The sequence below is a fragment of the Anser cygnoides genome, chromosome Z (assembly GCF_040182565.1).
Source record: "Anser cygnoides isolate HZ-2024a breed goose chromosome Z, Taihu_goose_T2T_genome, whole genome shotgun sequence".
In the NCBI taxonomy this organism is placed as follows: Eukaryota; Metazoa; Chordata; class Aves; order Anseriformes; family Anatidae; genus Anser; species Anser cygnoides.
Window position 1 is genome coordinate 31,681,309 of NC_089912.1, and position 16,630 is coordinate 31,697,938.

General features: G+C 41.7%; 1 protein-coding gene across 2 annotated transcripts in view; it reads right to left on the minus strand.

Annotated features, from left to right (window-relative positions):
- Positions 1 to 5,304: 5,304 nt before the first annotated feature.
- GAK (cyclin G associated kinase) overlaps positions 5,305 to 16,630 on the minus strand; it is a 78,335-nt gene continuing 67,009 nt past the window's right edge. For both annotated transcript variants that reach the window (XM_066987876.1, XM_066987875.1), the window contains exons 25-28: positions 14,810 to 15,022; positions 13,504 to 13,652; positions 12,211 to 12,387; positions 5,305 to 10,680 (exon numbers count right to left, since the gene is read on the minus strand). In XM_066987876.1, coding sequence (XP_066843977.1) covers positions 10,579 to 10,680; positions 12,211 to 12,387; positions 13,504 to 13,652; positions 14,810 to 15,022 — 641 coding nt within the window. In that variant the 3' untranslated portion in view covers positions 5,305 to 10,578. The remainder of the gene's footprint in view (positions 10,681 to 12,210; positions 12,388 to 13,503; positions 13,653 to 14,809; positions 15,023 to 16,630) is intronic.

A 16,630-nucleotide genomic window follows, 5' to 3' on the forward strand; every position in this document is an offset into this window, starting at 1 on the left:
GGAAGCAGGGAGAACTTCACTGTGTGAGTTGCTCATCAAAGAGCTCTGGTTAGGTTGAAGCTGTCAAATGTTTCAATGAGAGAAAATCATTCCTCTCGGGTGAAACTTCAAACTGAAGCTCTTAAAATGGATTAGAAGGAAAACATTCACCTTTGTTGAACTCAGCAGGAAATGCTGAAACATAAAGACAGAGAGGAGAGGTTTCCCTGCATTAACCAGAAGCAAGAGGAGCAGATGACCAAAAGGAAACCTGAAGTCAAAGCCAGCTTCTGAGAGAGGAGACTGATTTTAAAGTCTTTCTCCGATCAAACTGCCAGCTGAAGTGTTAGTGGCAGTAAGCACCCCTTCAAGTCACCTTCAGACATTCCTATTTTCATACCCTGTTACCCTCAATAGAACAGTGAGAGCTGCCTGAAGTCCCCTTAATGGAATCACTGCTTTGGAAAATTTCCTCTTGCATCTTTGTTGCGGTTTCTCCCACAACATTTCCCTCTGAATAGGTGATCATTTCAGTCAGAGAGTGGGCGGAAACATCTGGGCCCATCTGGCTCAATTAAAGTGCCTTGTTCCACACGCATAACCCATCATTTTCTGTTCATCTTGTTGTATTTTTCACTTTTGTCTGAAATTAGGACACACTTGGAAACGCTAATTATTTCATGAACCGTCTAACATCAGACTTAATACATCTTGTATTTGTTATGCAGTACCCTTACTTTCAGTTCCTTTGTCCACCGACAGCAACATCAGGCTGCTTGCCTTATCTCATTTCACAGCCACTAAAGCCCTCCCTGCAGTAAAACAGGCGATGCAGCAGGCAACGTCCTCTGCATATTCCAGCCAGTCTGCTGGCAGATGAGGTCTCTGTGTGCTCCAGAGTATCAGGGAGCTGTTCACAGGCCCTGAGATCCTGTCTGTGCTGGAGCCACGAGGGCAAACGCACCCGGACACTGCCACAGGGGCCCAAGCACTGCCATGCAGGAGGAGCTGGGGCTGGGAGGGCAGCGTGCAGGTTCCTGGTGGTGTCCTGCTGCACTTCCATAGCATCTGTCCCGAGCTCAGGGCCCCGAGAGCCCAGCTGGCACCCGGCACATCAGGGCCACCCTGCTCCCTGCAGCATGGTCAGCAAGCCCGGGAGCATCCTCAGTGCCCTGGGGCCGAAAGGTCCCTTTTGGCCTGTATGAAAATAGGGGAGATGCTGAGTGGATGTGTTATTTGCTAGGGATCAGTTTCGGAGCAGTGTAAACAGCTGATCTCCTCCTGAATTCACTTCTTTATTACACAGTTTATTAGAGGATTATTCAGACAGCTCAGCTGCATCTTATCAGCCCTTCAGTATTTACCCTGCCCTTTAGAAAAAAGGGAGAAGTGAAGCACAGAAGTTTCCAACCAAACCCTTCTGCTGGGAGGGGAGACCACTGCTAATGCCACGGAGATCCTCCCTCCTCTCCCACCCCTCAGCAGGACACACAGCGCCCCACTGACTGCCCACCCATGCCAGACCCGGGACAAGACACGGCCGGTCCTGGGGTCAGAGGCAGTGCAGAGCCCAGGCATGACCAAGGGGGCATCCAGCAGCATGGGCTGGTCTTTGCTGCTGATGTCCCCGTGGTAGCTACGGGACTATGTGGGGTAGAGCTGCTAGGGAACCACTATGGCTGTCCCAGAATACCATAGCTGAAAAAAAAAAAAAAAAAAAAAAAGGAAAATCACTGCTATTTTGGACGACTCCAAAGCTGGAGTTGCAGAGAGGCCGATAACCAGGTAATTCACTAAAAACTGAGGGAAAGGAATTCCCAGGGAGCTTTGTGCTGTTTCACACATCCCTGAGTTAGAGATAATGAGGAAAACAGCAGTAGAACCAAAAACTTGAGCGAGGTCGAGATAAAGTAAATTGGCTACAGTGTTAAAGATGAGCTTTGGGCAGTGGCCAATTGCTGGCTGGCTCCAGGCGTGTGTCTGAGGGTCTCTAACCAACTGTAAGACAGATTCGGGTGCGTGGACAGCGCGTGGGGCTAGGGGGAAAGTATATGTAATAGTGAAAATGGGCCCCCCCGGCACCATTTGTTATCTCAGCCACATGCAGCTTCCCCGGGCTCTCCTACGGAGGCTTCAGGAAATCTTCATTCGTGAGACCCAAGCCGTTTATGAGAGAAGGGTTTTGCTCCCATCGAACTGTAATGACTCCTGGAAGAGTGCAGGGGCAGGTCTGGTGCTGGACAGGGGCAGGAGCAGCAGATGGATGCGTGCCTTTTCCTGCACATCGTCCAAGAGGGGACCAGCCAAAGTGAGGCAGCTTATCCCAGTTTAAGGGATACAAAGACCCCCCAGTTTTCTGTCGACCTGCAGTTCAGTTTCACATTCCTGGATGAGGCACAGTCTTTTACCAAAGCCTTCCCTGTACACTTCTGAACAAATAACAAATACTTGTGCTAGGAAAAAAAAAAAACAACCCTTTGGGATATACATTTGCATTTCGGTATCTCTCTAGTAAAGAGTAAGAAGTATTAAATGCCATTGCGGATCACAGCAACGGATTTTTTGTCCAGCCAATGCTCATCTCCCAGCAGATGCTGATCTTCCAGCATCAGGAGTAATCTTCTAATACTATTTGGATAGTACTGAAATTAAAGAACAGCGTTTATCCTTTCTTAGCTGAAGCAGCTACATTACACTTGACAGCAACAGGGTTGGAAGTTGAAGCTCATCTACTTTTATTTACTGTAGACAAGATTTTGGTCATGTTAATGATGCAGTTTCCAACCATTCCTCCAGGTAAATCTCAGACTTAGCTTTTAAGGTCTTGTTGATATCAGTTCCTTGTGAATTGCTGTCACTTAGCCTGAATTTCACACCTTCTTGCACAAGAGCAAAGAGAACACATTTTATTTCAAGCTGCAAGCATCTTTCTTCAGACTGAAATATCCCTGGGCAGAACTTGATTCAGGAGCTGAGTTCAAGTACTTCGCCTGCTGACCAGATGAACTTTGTGGTGTTCATGGTGGGACAAAGGAACAATGGCAGGAAATTGGTCTTGTTTAGGATTGTACATAGTGCTTGGTAGCACAGGCAGGCACCTTGTGGGCTAGGAGGAGGTGCTCAACAACCCCACCGTGAGGTCACATCCACACACCTGGGACCCTGCACAACCCCATGCCCACTTCCTCCTCCAGCCCCTCGCTTTCCCCTGCTCTTCTCAGTCCTCCCACTTCAGAGGCACCCTTGATGCAAGTCTCCCCTCCCTGCTTCTTCCAACTCCGGTCAGACAGCAGTGAGGGAGGTGCCTTGCTCCTGTTTCAAGCAGTTGGTCACCCGTTGCCACAGGGCATCCCATGAGCTCCCGGAGGGGGAAAGCAGACAACAGCACCCCAGATCAAAACATTCACACACAGCATTTGCATATAAAATGAACGAACACATATAAAATGATCGGTGTGATGCAGTTTTGGCTGAAGAGTAGCGTGGTACCACTCCGAAAAGTCCACGCACAGGTCCTTGTGCCAGCAGATGGCAATGGAAGAAACGCGACTCCTTCCAGTGACCAACCCCACTGACAGTCAGTCGGCTGCCATCAGCAAGGCCGGCTCGGGGCAGCCTTCTCTCCTCCTCAGGGCGGGGATGGAAGGGAAGGAAGGGCAGCTGCTGGCTGTGGGCCTGTGAGGACAAGGACAGGCCAAGAGGAGATGTCTGCATTTCCCGACACAGGAAAGCAACCCACAGACCAGGGTCCCTTCTGTGCTCACCCTTGGCTAAGAGCATTTATAGTCTCAGGAATCCTCAGACGTCTTCTTTCACATTTGGCGATGGCAAGCGTCTGCAGCTCAGTGGTGTATAAAGGGCCAGGGACACAAGCCTGTTGAGCTTTATGAGGACATTGACCAGACCTAGCTTCAGAGATGAGGAGAGGAGCTGAGGTTGTCAGGAGTTGGTCCAATTGAAGCACTGAGCTCAAACATTAAGCTAAGGAACACCAAGCATTTCACTGTACACATGTACTACTGGGTTTACATGGCAAGGGTGTGGTAGCAGGGGGCTGCAGGGGTGGCCTCCGTGAGCAGAGCCCAGCAGCTGCCCCGTGTCAGAGCACAGCCAGCTCCAGCAGGCTCCAAAGGGACCTGCTGCTGGCCAGAGCCGAGCTAGGGAGCGACGCTGGGTGGGTCTCTGGGAGAGCAGATTGAAGAAAGGGGAAAAAATACTGCTGTGCAACAGCAGCTGGGAGAGAGAAATGAGAAAATGTGAGAGAAGCAGCCCTGCAGCCCACAGGTGAGTGCAGCAGGAGGGCAGGAGGTGCTCCAGGCAGGCAGCAGCAGTTCCCCTGCGGCCTGTGCAGGGAGAGGCCCCTGGTGGAGCAGGCTGTCCCCCTGCAGCCCATGGGTCCCACACGGAGCAGATCTCCACGCTGCAGCCCCCCCGTGGAGGAGCCCCCGGTGGAGCAGGTGGATGTGGCCTGGAGGAGGCTGCGGGCCATGGAGAGCCCCCACAGGAGCAGGCCCCGGGCCGGAGCTGCAGCCCGTGGACAGGAGCCCTGCAGGAGCCCACGCAGGAGCAGGGGGTCTGGGGGGAGCTGCCGCCCACCCGTGGGGGACCCGTGCTGGAGCAGTTTGCTCCTGGGGGATGGATGGACCCCGTGGTACGGAGCCATGTGGGAGCTGTTCTTGAAGAGCTGCTGCCTGCGGGCAGCCCCCGCAGGCTCAGTTTGGGAAGGACGGCATCCCGTGGGAGGGACCCCACGGGGAGCAGGGGCAGAGAGGGACCGAGAGGGAGCGGCTGTTCCTCTGTGCCCCTCAGAGAGAGGATGCAGCTGAGAGTGGATGGGGGTAAGGTGTTTTTAGTTTGCTTTGAGTTTCTCACTGCTCTAATCTGTTAGTTATAACATGTGGAGATTAATCATTTATTGCTTGAGTCTTCTCTGCCCTTTGCCTGTAACGATAATTGTTCAGGGATCTCCCTGTCCTTATCTCAACCTCTGAGCCCTTTTCATCATATTTTCTCCCCTTTCCCTTGTGAGGGAGTGGGAGAACAGTTGTGGTGGAGCTCAGCTGCCCAGCTGGGTGAAACCACCACAAAACAGACAGCAGTCTAAGGAATTCAGCTGCCAAACCACAGGGGAGGCTGCAGGGGCTCCTCTCTACCAGGAGAGCAGACCTTTTGAAGAGGCACTCAGTTTCCTAATAGGTTCAGTCAGCCTTAACATACTAATGAGCACCATTTCTCTAAATCCTTGCATATCTTTCTGAAAAAGGTAGTGGAAATGCTTTGCATATTTAGTTCATTTTTCCCTCACTAAAGAAAGAAACAGGCAAATGATTTTTATTTATTTTTAATTGCTCACTGGTTATGTCATAGTGCATTTCAAAGCAAAATATTCTGTTCAAGGACATTGTGCCAAACATTAAATTTATTTTTAAACCAGCTTTAACTTTGATTATATTACCTTTATATACATACAGGTATAGATTCTCATTTCACTAGTAGCAAAATTACTCAGTACACTCTGTTTCCTGGAAGATGGCAAAAATAGGACTTAAGTGTCTATTCTGTTCTTCCTCACACCCCAAACCAGAAAAATCACAGGTATAGAAAGTACAATCACAACTACATGTAGTTACAGTAAGGACCTCAGAGCAAGCTAAGTCCTTATCATGGAAATGACAATTGCTTCTAGAAGTCTACACCGCAAAAATACAATACATTCCACTAAAGAGTTTCAGGAGTTCTCACAATGCCTCTTAATCCCCTTTTGGTAATAAAAGCTTCTATGACAAAATGTATCCTTCATAAAAATGACTGGATTTATATTTTTGAGCATATATTTGAAGTTTGATGCAGTCTAAACTGCAGTCTACAATAAGCTCACCCAAAACAGAGCAAGCAAGCACTCCAAGGTTGATCAAGACTGGAACCACATTTCAGCTGTCACCCTTTGCTCCTAGTTCCCGTGGCTGGTAGCTAGAGCTACTCTGCACCAGACAGACTCAAGCAGTGGGAAACAAGAAGTTCTTTCTACAGCTTTTGCAGGTCAATCACCTGCAAGGTCTTGACAGAAAATGTCAACAGACTCCAAGCACAGGCAACTGTACAGAACTATTTTGAACCTATTTACAAAGCATTCATTACACTGCGATTGTTAGACAATTAAGGACAGAGCTAAGAAGCAACAAAGTTTCCACTTGTATGTATCCCCTGAAATATTCCTGCAAGCAGCAAAAAAAAAAAAAAAAAAGGTAGCCCAGCAATCCCAAAGGGCAGCTGAGGTTTCAGTTATCCTCAAACTCTGCTTTGGTTCGTGCAAAATATTAATCCTCTGCATGCAGCTTAGAGACAGTCTGCATTCAGGAAGGAGCTGCTACTTTGTGCTTGGCAAAACAATTTTAGAGGGACTTTTTAGAATTAACAAGAAAATTGAGGTAAACAAGGCGTTTTTCATGATCAGTAGTTACCCTCAGAGGTGTAAAGCCAAAGACTTTGCCACTGTTCCACAGAAATGTACTTAATCAGCACTGCTGTCGGCTTCCCATTCTCCATGTGCTGGAGGAAGCTACCATTAATTAGCAAACTACCTAAACTTTACCCAAGTGACAAGAACACAGGAACTTTACCTCACAGACTTGATGCCTGGGAATCAGTATTCACTCACAATATTGAGCTTAACTCTATGATTTAACAGGAATGCAAATGTTTAACTGCTCACTTTCATTTCTATTAAGTTCAATGAAATCTGACAGTGCTAAGAAACACCAAACGACCATGCCAAAGGCCAAAACACTAACTTACTTCCACAACATGGCAAAGACACTTCACTCTCCTCCATCAGGCAGGTCCTAGCCAAATGCACTTAACATCAATTGTCTTCTTCACAGATTTCTATTCTAAAAGAAGTTGCCAGACTCTCCAGCTCTAATAACACTAACAATGTAACATAACCAACGTAATTCAGAACTAGCAGAAATCTGCCCTACCATTTCAAAGGCCCTACTTTATAGCAACTTCTGCAAAAAAAGCCACGCACTTGGTTACTGCCACAGGTCTATAACCAGTCAGTAGCACTTCTAAAAGGGCTAGAAAAGCAGACTACAGACCTACTAGAGACCTATTTTTAGCAGGGATAGTTAGAAACAGGTCAGTAAAGGGAGAATTACAGAAAAGTAAAGGGAGAATTACAAATAAAACAACACCATTTGAGATGTAGGTTAGAGTCTAGATATTCTTCTCTACTCTTCACTTAATCTGTTGCTTCTTTTCTTCTCCTTGCTCTTGCAATAAAATTGAGTAGCTTGACATGTTTAAGAACGGATACTGGGAGGCTCCAAAGAGATGGTATCAATTCTTGGTCATTACAAAGGAACGACAAACATGGGCCAGAAAGCGTAACAATCTACTGCAAGAGTCAAGGAGATGCTCCAAAATGCAAGTGCCACATTTGAAATTTGGCAGACACAACTTCAATGTAGCAACGCCACTTTTGATTCACCTCAACCTCAGCTTTTGCAATCAGAAGCAGATACAAACCATAGCTTTCAAGACCACCTAATTTCAACATTTCAAAATGCGTGCAATGAATAAGCATGAATGAAAAATAAGCATTTTACACCCAGAAAAGATTCACAGTATCAGTTAAAATCAAATCTCAGCTTAATCAATTTTCTTGTAGCCTCTTCTGAAAACCTTTCCAGCTTGTGGACAGCAAGAACAGCTATAATGAAATATATGCATAATGGTTTGGGTGCAGTCTTCTCCCATACAGCAGCACTCAACCAGTTGACAATGAAGTACAGAGCATGAGAAAGGTAAAAGTCCTCATTCCCAGGTGGTTTTTTTTGGTGGTGGTGGTGGTGTGTTTTTTTTTTTTCCTTTAACCATTTTAATTTCTAAGATGAATTCAGACATAACTTCTAGACTTTTTCTTCTTCCAAATGGCCATCTAATTTAAAAGCAACATTAAGACTCAGTATAACCCTATATAAAATTTACCTTAGCTTCCCTTTTCCCAATAACTAAAAAATGTTATGTATTAGCCTTAAATGATGAAGCACTTTACTGGTCCGCATTCTGCACTATCAAAAACAAAACTTCAATTTACTGTGTTCACTACTTAAATTCTTGACAATGAAATCATTTTGGTTTAGAATTTTTGTTTAACTGTGTCAGTTAGCTGTGCTGAACACAGGAACGTATAAGAAGTTGGATTTTATAAGAATTGGATTTCAGTAACACCCTGTGAGCAAAATTTAACTATTTGAAAGTTCACTGAAGTCCGAACCCCTCCTAGATTCCTCAAACTAAAATTCAACCAAGTAGAAAGGAGCAGAGTAATGAATCAGACACTTCCTCACTGAGGACCAGAGGTGATTAACCTGTAAAATAAGTAGAGGGTTCCTGTCAACCTGAATGAAGTTTAAGTAGCAAATGGCTCTTGGAAGAACGCACAGCCAGATGTCTGTTTCTGTAATTTTTAAAAGGGGCAGTCAATTTCAAGAGATCTTTGGTTCCAATTAAACCAGTTGTGCTCATTTTTCCCTGCTCACTTAAAATCGTATCTAAGGCTGCTGTTCAAGAAAATTTTTGTAATTATTTTTTTTGGTAAATAGGAGTGGACAAATAAAACCAGAGAAACATAGTTGTCATCCAGAAAATGCTACCAAGCATTCAATGCAGAGGAATATTTTCTTCCAAAATTTCAATTCAAAAAGAGAGCAATTAAAAATGTGTCCCTCAAAATTAAGTTTCTTGAATGTGCTGAAAGGAACATGGGTTTTTCTAGTCCTCACTTTTTTCCTTACTAAAAGCAGCTCCCTTAGGAATGTTTTCTCTTCCTATTGTATATAGGAGTGCAGTCAGTCATTGCATGTCTGTACTTAAGCCTGTATGTATCATTTGCCTTAGAACTGTAAAAAGCCAACCAGGTTTCAAACACACAAAACTTACCACAAGCCTTTGATTTCTAAGGATGCAGGCCATGTGTGTAAAAAAAAAACCTGAGGTGTCCCAAGGGAAAAGTCAGAAAGTGAATTACCTACTTTCATAAAGAATAAGTCTAATGGGACTTAAGACTGCTTCAAAGTTGCAACTGAAATACAACTGCAACTACAAATAATACATAGCCTTCGGATCCATAACTGATCCTGGCTTCTGACTGCAAAAAAATTATAGTAGCTGAATATATGTGAATATACATACACACACAATCTTTCATCAGCAAAGTAGTTGACAGTGTTAGAACAGGGACTGAATTGCAACTCGTGTTCACAAGTCTCTAACCCCCAGGCTCTCAGGCCTGCTCAGCAGTGGAAAACTGCATCCAATACACTGTTCAGGTGGCATTAAAATCCTATTTTTTTTCTTTTCAGATGTTGCTGATTTTTGACGTTTTCAAATCTGATTTGAGAATTGCATTTCATTACTGTACCGAATGTAACAGTCATTGGTCATTGGCATTCATTTATTTCAGCCCTAGTGAAAACTGCCACCTGAATAGGGATGAGAGAACATGGCAAGTTTTGTTCTTAAGTTGGGTCTCTGCTCATCTTCTACTTAGTGCATGGAAGGGGGATGAGCAGAAATACAACACTACCAATACATCCCATGTTTGCACATACACCGATGTCATGCATATCTCAAAATACAGAAGTTCAGACATGCTGCAAAAATGTGTTAAAACTCTAAATGCTCTCTAAATGATAATAAATCATGTAGCATTCACTGACAACAAATCAAAGCAGAGTAAAATGTTTTTTCTTTTGTGCTTACACGTCAAGTTTCAGAATAACATTTTTATCAGAGTACTTAAAGTCCAATGGAAAGCATGTTCCACTGATATCAGATGGAAAAGATACCATTTAAAGAATTAGTAAAAGAAGTACTGCCTTCCAAAGGTTCATAATAAATAACAGAGCAGGAACATGCAGACTTTTAAGCCAAGATTTGTTTCTAGATTCATATGTAAAAAGTAAAACAAAAAAGAAAATCAAGAACAACCCTGGATGACTTTCCCTACAACTGAGGTCTTTTTGGCTAAACAACTGTTAATTTACTGTAAGGAACACAGGTATTGTCAGAAAATATTATTTACAGAATGATTATCAGATTGATTACATAAAAGACACATGAAAATATACACCTTCAGATTTGAAATAATCCAAACAGACTCACTATTGGTAACTAAAGCACTTTGAATAAGGCGACAGGCATGAAAGATCAAAACTGAATCACAAAACTACTGAAAATAACAAATTGGGGAATGAAGAGGATAAAGCAGAGATCAGCAGAAGTGGAATGATTTAGAATTGATACTAGTGTACCAGAGATCATGGAACTTCATTAAAATTCCATTTTACCATATATAAAACTGAAAAATCTTTATCCCCAGACCATGATTTCTTCAAGTACTGAGCAGCTGTTTTCTTAATGCATCTATGTAACGCTTTGTACTCCACATCTTACAAAATACATCACCACATTTAAGTGCATGATTGCAAACTGTGCTGAAATCATGGAAAAGCACTTCATAAATCATAGGTGAAAAGGTTACAACAATGCTCAACTCCAGTTTTTGGAAGTAGTTCAATAAAAGATGAACTTTTAGAAAAGGGACTTGGACCCCTGGTTTTCGAACTCTGACCACGCATCACTCAATTCCATGAAGATCATTTTGGCATATTGCTCGTAAGGTTGTCCTGTGGCCTGAAAACAAACAGAATGTTAAAAACATAAAAGCGCTTGGAACTGTGCAGCTTGGGAAACATCTTGAGCTTTTTTACTTGTTAACATAATGAACAACATTAGACTACTGTGCGAGTAGCATTTTGCAAGCACACGGCACTGCTGCCTCAAACAGATTTTGCCATAAATATTTTAAACAAAGCCAAAGCCTTGGTTTCCTTATGTTACTTCAAACTTCTGTGCAATTCACAAGTTACTGAAACTTAAAAAGTATTTATGAAAAGAAGAGCTTGGAAAACCTTTCAGCTAATAGCTCTAAAAATTAACCCAGTCATTTCTGCAGTTGCTTCCCAACAGTCCTCATAGGAATACATAATAATGCTGACTGCAAGTGATTTTTAAGTTTCAACATTAACTACATATGCTTGGCTGTGCATTTGCCTCCACACTCAAAGGAAGGGAGATAACCAAAGAAGATTCCTCGCCTTCTCATAGCAGCCCTACCTCCAGGCCAGTCCAGCCCCCATGGTTAGTAAAGATCCAGTCCCACAATATGGAATTAGCCATTGTTACAGGCTCTTTCTAAAAGAAAAGGGAAGCATCAAAGGCACCTGCTGGTGTAGCTCCCTTTCTACTGCTTGGCTTTTGCCAGCTGTAGCACTTTAAGGACTCGTGTACTCAGAGTCATAGAAAAGAAATCAAAGCTGAAGAAGAAAATGATTCAAAAAGGCTTGTATTCTGACATCGAGCAGTTAAGTGGCTCACAGAAGTGACCAAGAAACTCACATAAAGTTGAAGTAAACCACACAGTCAGGAACAGGAAAGAACAGAGGGGAGAAAAAGAACGATGTCTTATTTCTCTGTTATGGCTGCAACAAAACACAGGACTTGAACAACTGCTCACTGAACTACCAAAGATAAGCTTGAAAATTTAAACTAGGTATATTCAACACTTACCTTTATACCTAAAACATAGCTTAGAGCAATGACTCAGAAAAAGATGCTACCTTCAAATGCTTGGAGACTAACAGAAACAGCAAGAGAATGCATAGAATATTTAAAAACAAGTGGAATTTGTGTTCATTGCATTTTTTCAACTGCTGAGTAATCTCTTGTAAAGGAGGTTCAACAGGTTTTTCCCACCAGTTTTGCTGTGGCAGTCTTAGTCTTCATATACCGGTGAATAGCCCTAAAAGTCCTAAAGACTCAGCTGGTAGAAATAAAGCAGAGTCCACCAGTTAGCATTAAGTATGCCACAATGCAATCAGAACCCAGCATAACCAAATTTAGGCATTAGTGACATTCAGGGGATCTTATTTGATAACATTGATTTGTTGAATTCTGTGCTATGTCAGGATGACAAGAAAAATCCTGCACTACCTGGATGTAGTAAGGCACCAAATTCAGAAGACAATGGAAGAGAAGTAAAGAGCATCTAGGATCCTGATCAAGCACCAACACTGTAGCATCTGTCAGAGACATGCACAGTACAGTAAAACCAGTTGCTATTACTTCTGTATAAAGGAGGGAAGATTAGAGGAACACACTCACCTTATCTGGATGAACTACCAGCACTGCTTTCCTGTAGTACTTCTTTACTTGCTCGGGTGTCACTAGATCTGCCATGCTAACAGGTTTCCACTTATTTTCCCCTTCCCAAAGCACTGTATGAAGAGTTGATATTAATGCTCTGATGTTTCTCTCCTTTCCTTCAATCCATTCAAGAATCTGGGAAAAACAGAATGCATAAAAACTGAATGCAACAGTGCAAGCATTCTCCGTATAAAGTCTGAACTCTCACTCATTCTGTACAAGATTGGGACCCAAGTACAATTGTCTTGCTGTACTGATCTCCCAGGTCCAGTTGTCTTACACTACATTCTTCTTTCTTGCATCCAATACAATTATCAATTAAAAGCTGTGTTTTGCATCTGTCCCTAGACAGTAGCTCATTGTTATTGATTTATTACAGAAATTGTCATTGGAAAAGACATTGATGAGTTAGTTACATATTACAAAACCCTGTACAATTCGTGACAAGAGAATAGAAAAGAGTACTTAAAAACATATGTTACAATTACATTAACTCCTTTGCAGGGTACAACATGAATTTCTTCACTAAGATTCTCACCTGATTTATATACACAAGTTCATGTATGCTAATAGTTTGCTTAAGCAATTTGCAAAAACTAAAGCATTCTTTCAGATATTTCCATGAAACTTACTTAGAATAACTGTCCATTTCATGGACTTTGTACTAGTAATATTCAAATATATAAATGTATTAGTATCTTGTTATCATCAATACACCAAGAAAATCTGAACAGCTGATCAGATAAGACTCCTAGTTGCACAGCCCATCTCCAAAACTTCTTTTAATAATTTCTTAGGACAGCAATAGAACCAGCTAACTTGTAAATGCAAGTGGTCACCCTGAAGACATCTATTCGCACTTGCCTGTTCTTTAAAGACAGTTGTGCTACTAGCTTAATCCATCTTTACTAAGGGGACATTTTGGAACTCTACAAATTAAGAACAATTTTGGTTTCAGAAAGTCTACTTTAACAAGGTGCAATCTTAAATTTTCCAAGCTCAGCTGATAGAAATAGGAACTTGCATTCCTTTGGCATACTTTGTGCTCTTGTCCCTACTGCTTCATCACTAGCTAACTCTTGTTCGTGCTAATTAACTTCACGGTAGTATGACAGTTATTTTCATTTAAATACAAATAAAACGTCATTTATCTGCTTTATCAATTTTTTTTATTGTACCATTTTGCTTTGTTATTGGTAGTTCAAAGGATAAGCTCAGATTTGCATTTGAATCAAAATCTGTCAAACCAACCTTCAGTTTCAAGGGGTCCATATCTTTAGACATTTCTTGCTTTCTCATCTCAGCAATAGTTTTTGGTCCCTTTTTATCAGATTTAGCTGAAAACCCTTGATTAGATAAGAGATCTTCAAAGTCATTTGCTGAAACTTTTGGCTTTTGACCTATGAAAGGAAAAAACATTAAATAAAGTTACATGGGAGAACACATTAACTGGAGAAACATACTGCATGCACTTAGCTACACCTGCATGGCTTTCATCACTACCATAAATACCATTCAGCAGCTAGACAGACTCCACAAGACTAACAAAAGAACAAATGAAATGGGTCACTGGCAAGTTTTCAGTCCAGAAGAATAGAACCTCACACATACTCATGACTAAATGCTCTCTTTTTTTCTAAAGCTGAGTAGATCTGAGGAAGTACGTATCTAGCTATTCATGATTTTGGAAATTGTTTCATTTTTCCACTATAGAGTAATTCTAACTGCTGTACAGCAGCTTTTCAGATGACTGAATATTTAATGGTCTAGTCAGAAATGTACTGTACATTTAAGTATGTTGAAATTTACGCAGAATAACAAAGGAACAAAGTATCAACACGAACAGTTACAGAACTGTTATGAAACCCACAAATTTTGGAGAACTGCAGAACAACTGAAGTTGGATGAGAACACTGGATGTCATCTAGTCCAATCCGCAATATCATTTCAAGTTAAATGAAGTACTTGTTCACTGCCATTGAAAGGGAGGCATAAACCTGTTACCAATAAATAAGAATTTCCCTCCCCCTCCCCCCTTCCAAAAGGCTAATACAGAAGGATGACATGTCCATCTCAAGGCACTGGTTCCAAGAATGAATCCGTCTGCTCCTTACCCCATCTCTACTCTTTGAAACAGTGATTTGCAGTACGTTTAAGCTCATCAATTTTTCTTAAGGCTAGCTACTACTCTTTAGCTAGGGAAAGGGCTGCATCCTTTTGCCTGTTGAGCAATGTTATTAACCTTCCTCTCTTCCCTGCATTCATGCAAATTTACCTTTTGAATTCAATGATAGAAAGCCAGTGCCCATTCGGATGAGAGACTATAGCCCTGAGACTTTATACCCAAACATGCAAATGGGCCATGGTCAGCTCGTCTGTGATATTCTAGTGTAGCTTTACAAAAGCAGGACACCAGATTTGCCAAGTTCTCTTCTACTTTATACTAGATATGACCTAAATGTAAACAAATAAAAAAGACAAAGGTACAAGAGTTTGAGGCTAACAGCACACCTAACTTCACATAGGCCATTATAAGTAACGCCCTCAGAAAACTTACCAAAGCTTGGTGTTCTGACTCCTCTTTCTTCTCGACCTCCAATAACACTGAAGTTCCCTGTATAATTGGGTTTAGCTGTAGTGCTGGATTTAGTCTGGGACTGCCACGAAGTACTTTGTGGTTTTGTGGATTTCTGCCACTGATTTCCTGACTTCTGAGGTGGAGCAGTCTTCTGACCAAACCCACTACCAGAGAATCCAATTGTGGAGGAACCTAATAATAAATAAGAAATTAGTTGTTCAGCTCAATATGTCACTTGCAAGTAAGAAACTTTGACCTTAACATTTAACTACACAGTTTACAGTGACACCACTATACAAGAGAAAGCATAAAAAACCGCTGGTCTCATTAACAACTTGGATAGCAGGAGCCAGGGCCATGACAAAAACTCTTCCAAGCCTTACCTCAAGTTCTCAACTGTAAATTTTTAGCAGAAGCATTCACTCATCTGATCAGACAGGCACGTGTTCTTGCCCAAAAATAGTTCAGTGACAGCAGTTATGCCTACCAATTTATTACACTTCAACATCTATTAATGTGTATCAGAGGACATTAAAAGCTAATTATGATCAAGAAAATGTAATATATTGAGAATATTTTCAAATGAATGCTTTCTAAGTTCCCTCTTTAGTGACTTCATGGACTATTATTTAAGAAAACTCAGAAGATAACACTATAGTAATCAGCATATGTTATGCAGCACAGGAAAAAAAAACACCGGTCATTACAATATCTCCTGAAAACTTCATATCACAATCCGTAGGCCTCTGTTAACAATACAACATTGTCTTGATTATTTAAATCCCATTTCCCTTCATTTAGCCGGTATAGATACAGCGGCTTAGCAGCCTCACCAGCTACTCTATTTGGGAAGAACACCCAGGACCTTTTTTCCACTCTACAATACTCATTACAAACAAATTCAGCAGAATAAAGCTCCAACCTTTTAAATTCATTATTCAGCTTTTTGTCTCACTGATGAGGATAAACTTGAAATTTATTCTAAACCAACCCACCACTAGACTGCCCTTGTCTGACCTTGGAAACATTTCTAGAACTCAGTTCCCCTGAGAAGTTACAGCATAAGATGTCTTGGCAAATACCAACAAGAAGAAAAAAATAGCGTAATGGCTGAATTTGGATGCATCTAGATTTTTTGTACGGGAAACGTTTCACACCACACTTATGGAAACCTAAAGCAGAATAAGACCTCTTCATATTGGAACAGTTCCCTAAAAATGACAAAAATTCAACACTAGCATCACTATATGGATGGTTACACAACTGAATTCAGACAGGAAGTTTGAAGTTTAATATGAATGAAATAGTCACACTTCAAATATGGAAAGACTTCTTTTATTACTTGGTTTTGAATGACAAACTTATAATCCTGTCTCGTTAGTTGAAGAAAGGTGAATTAATATTTATATCTCCACATGTTTTATTACTTATGATTAGAAATTAACTTTCAGCTCAAACATTTCAGGCCAGTTTAGACTTACTTGATCTTGTTTCTATCCTTCTATTCCTTTATTTGTCCTAAAAACTCAGAAAAAAACAAAGCTTGTCTGGCTAGGCTCAGCAATATAAACTCAGTTTTCTCTTTCAAAACTAGTTCCCTACATTTCTGTTCTTCTGGTAACACTTTAGTAGCTGCTGTGCATACTAACAGCTTACACAAAGAATGAATCTCTAAGACCATGTACAAGATAGCTTGCTATACCTCTCAATACCTCACCTGGTAAAACCTAGTATTGCAATACATCACCTGAGAGAATTCCCTCTGCAAGAAGTGCTCCATTACAGAATTGCTTTGAGTCA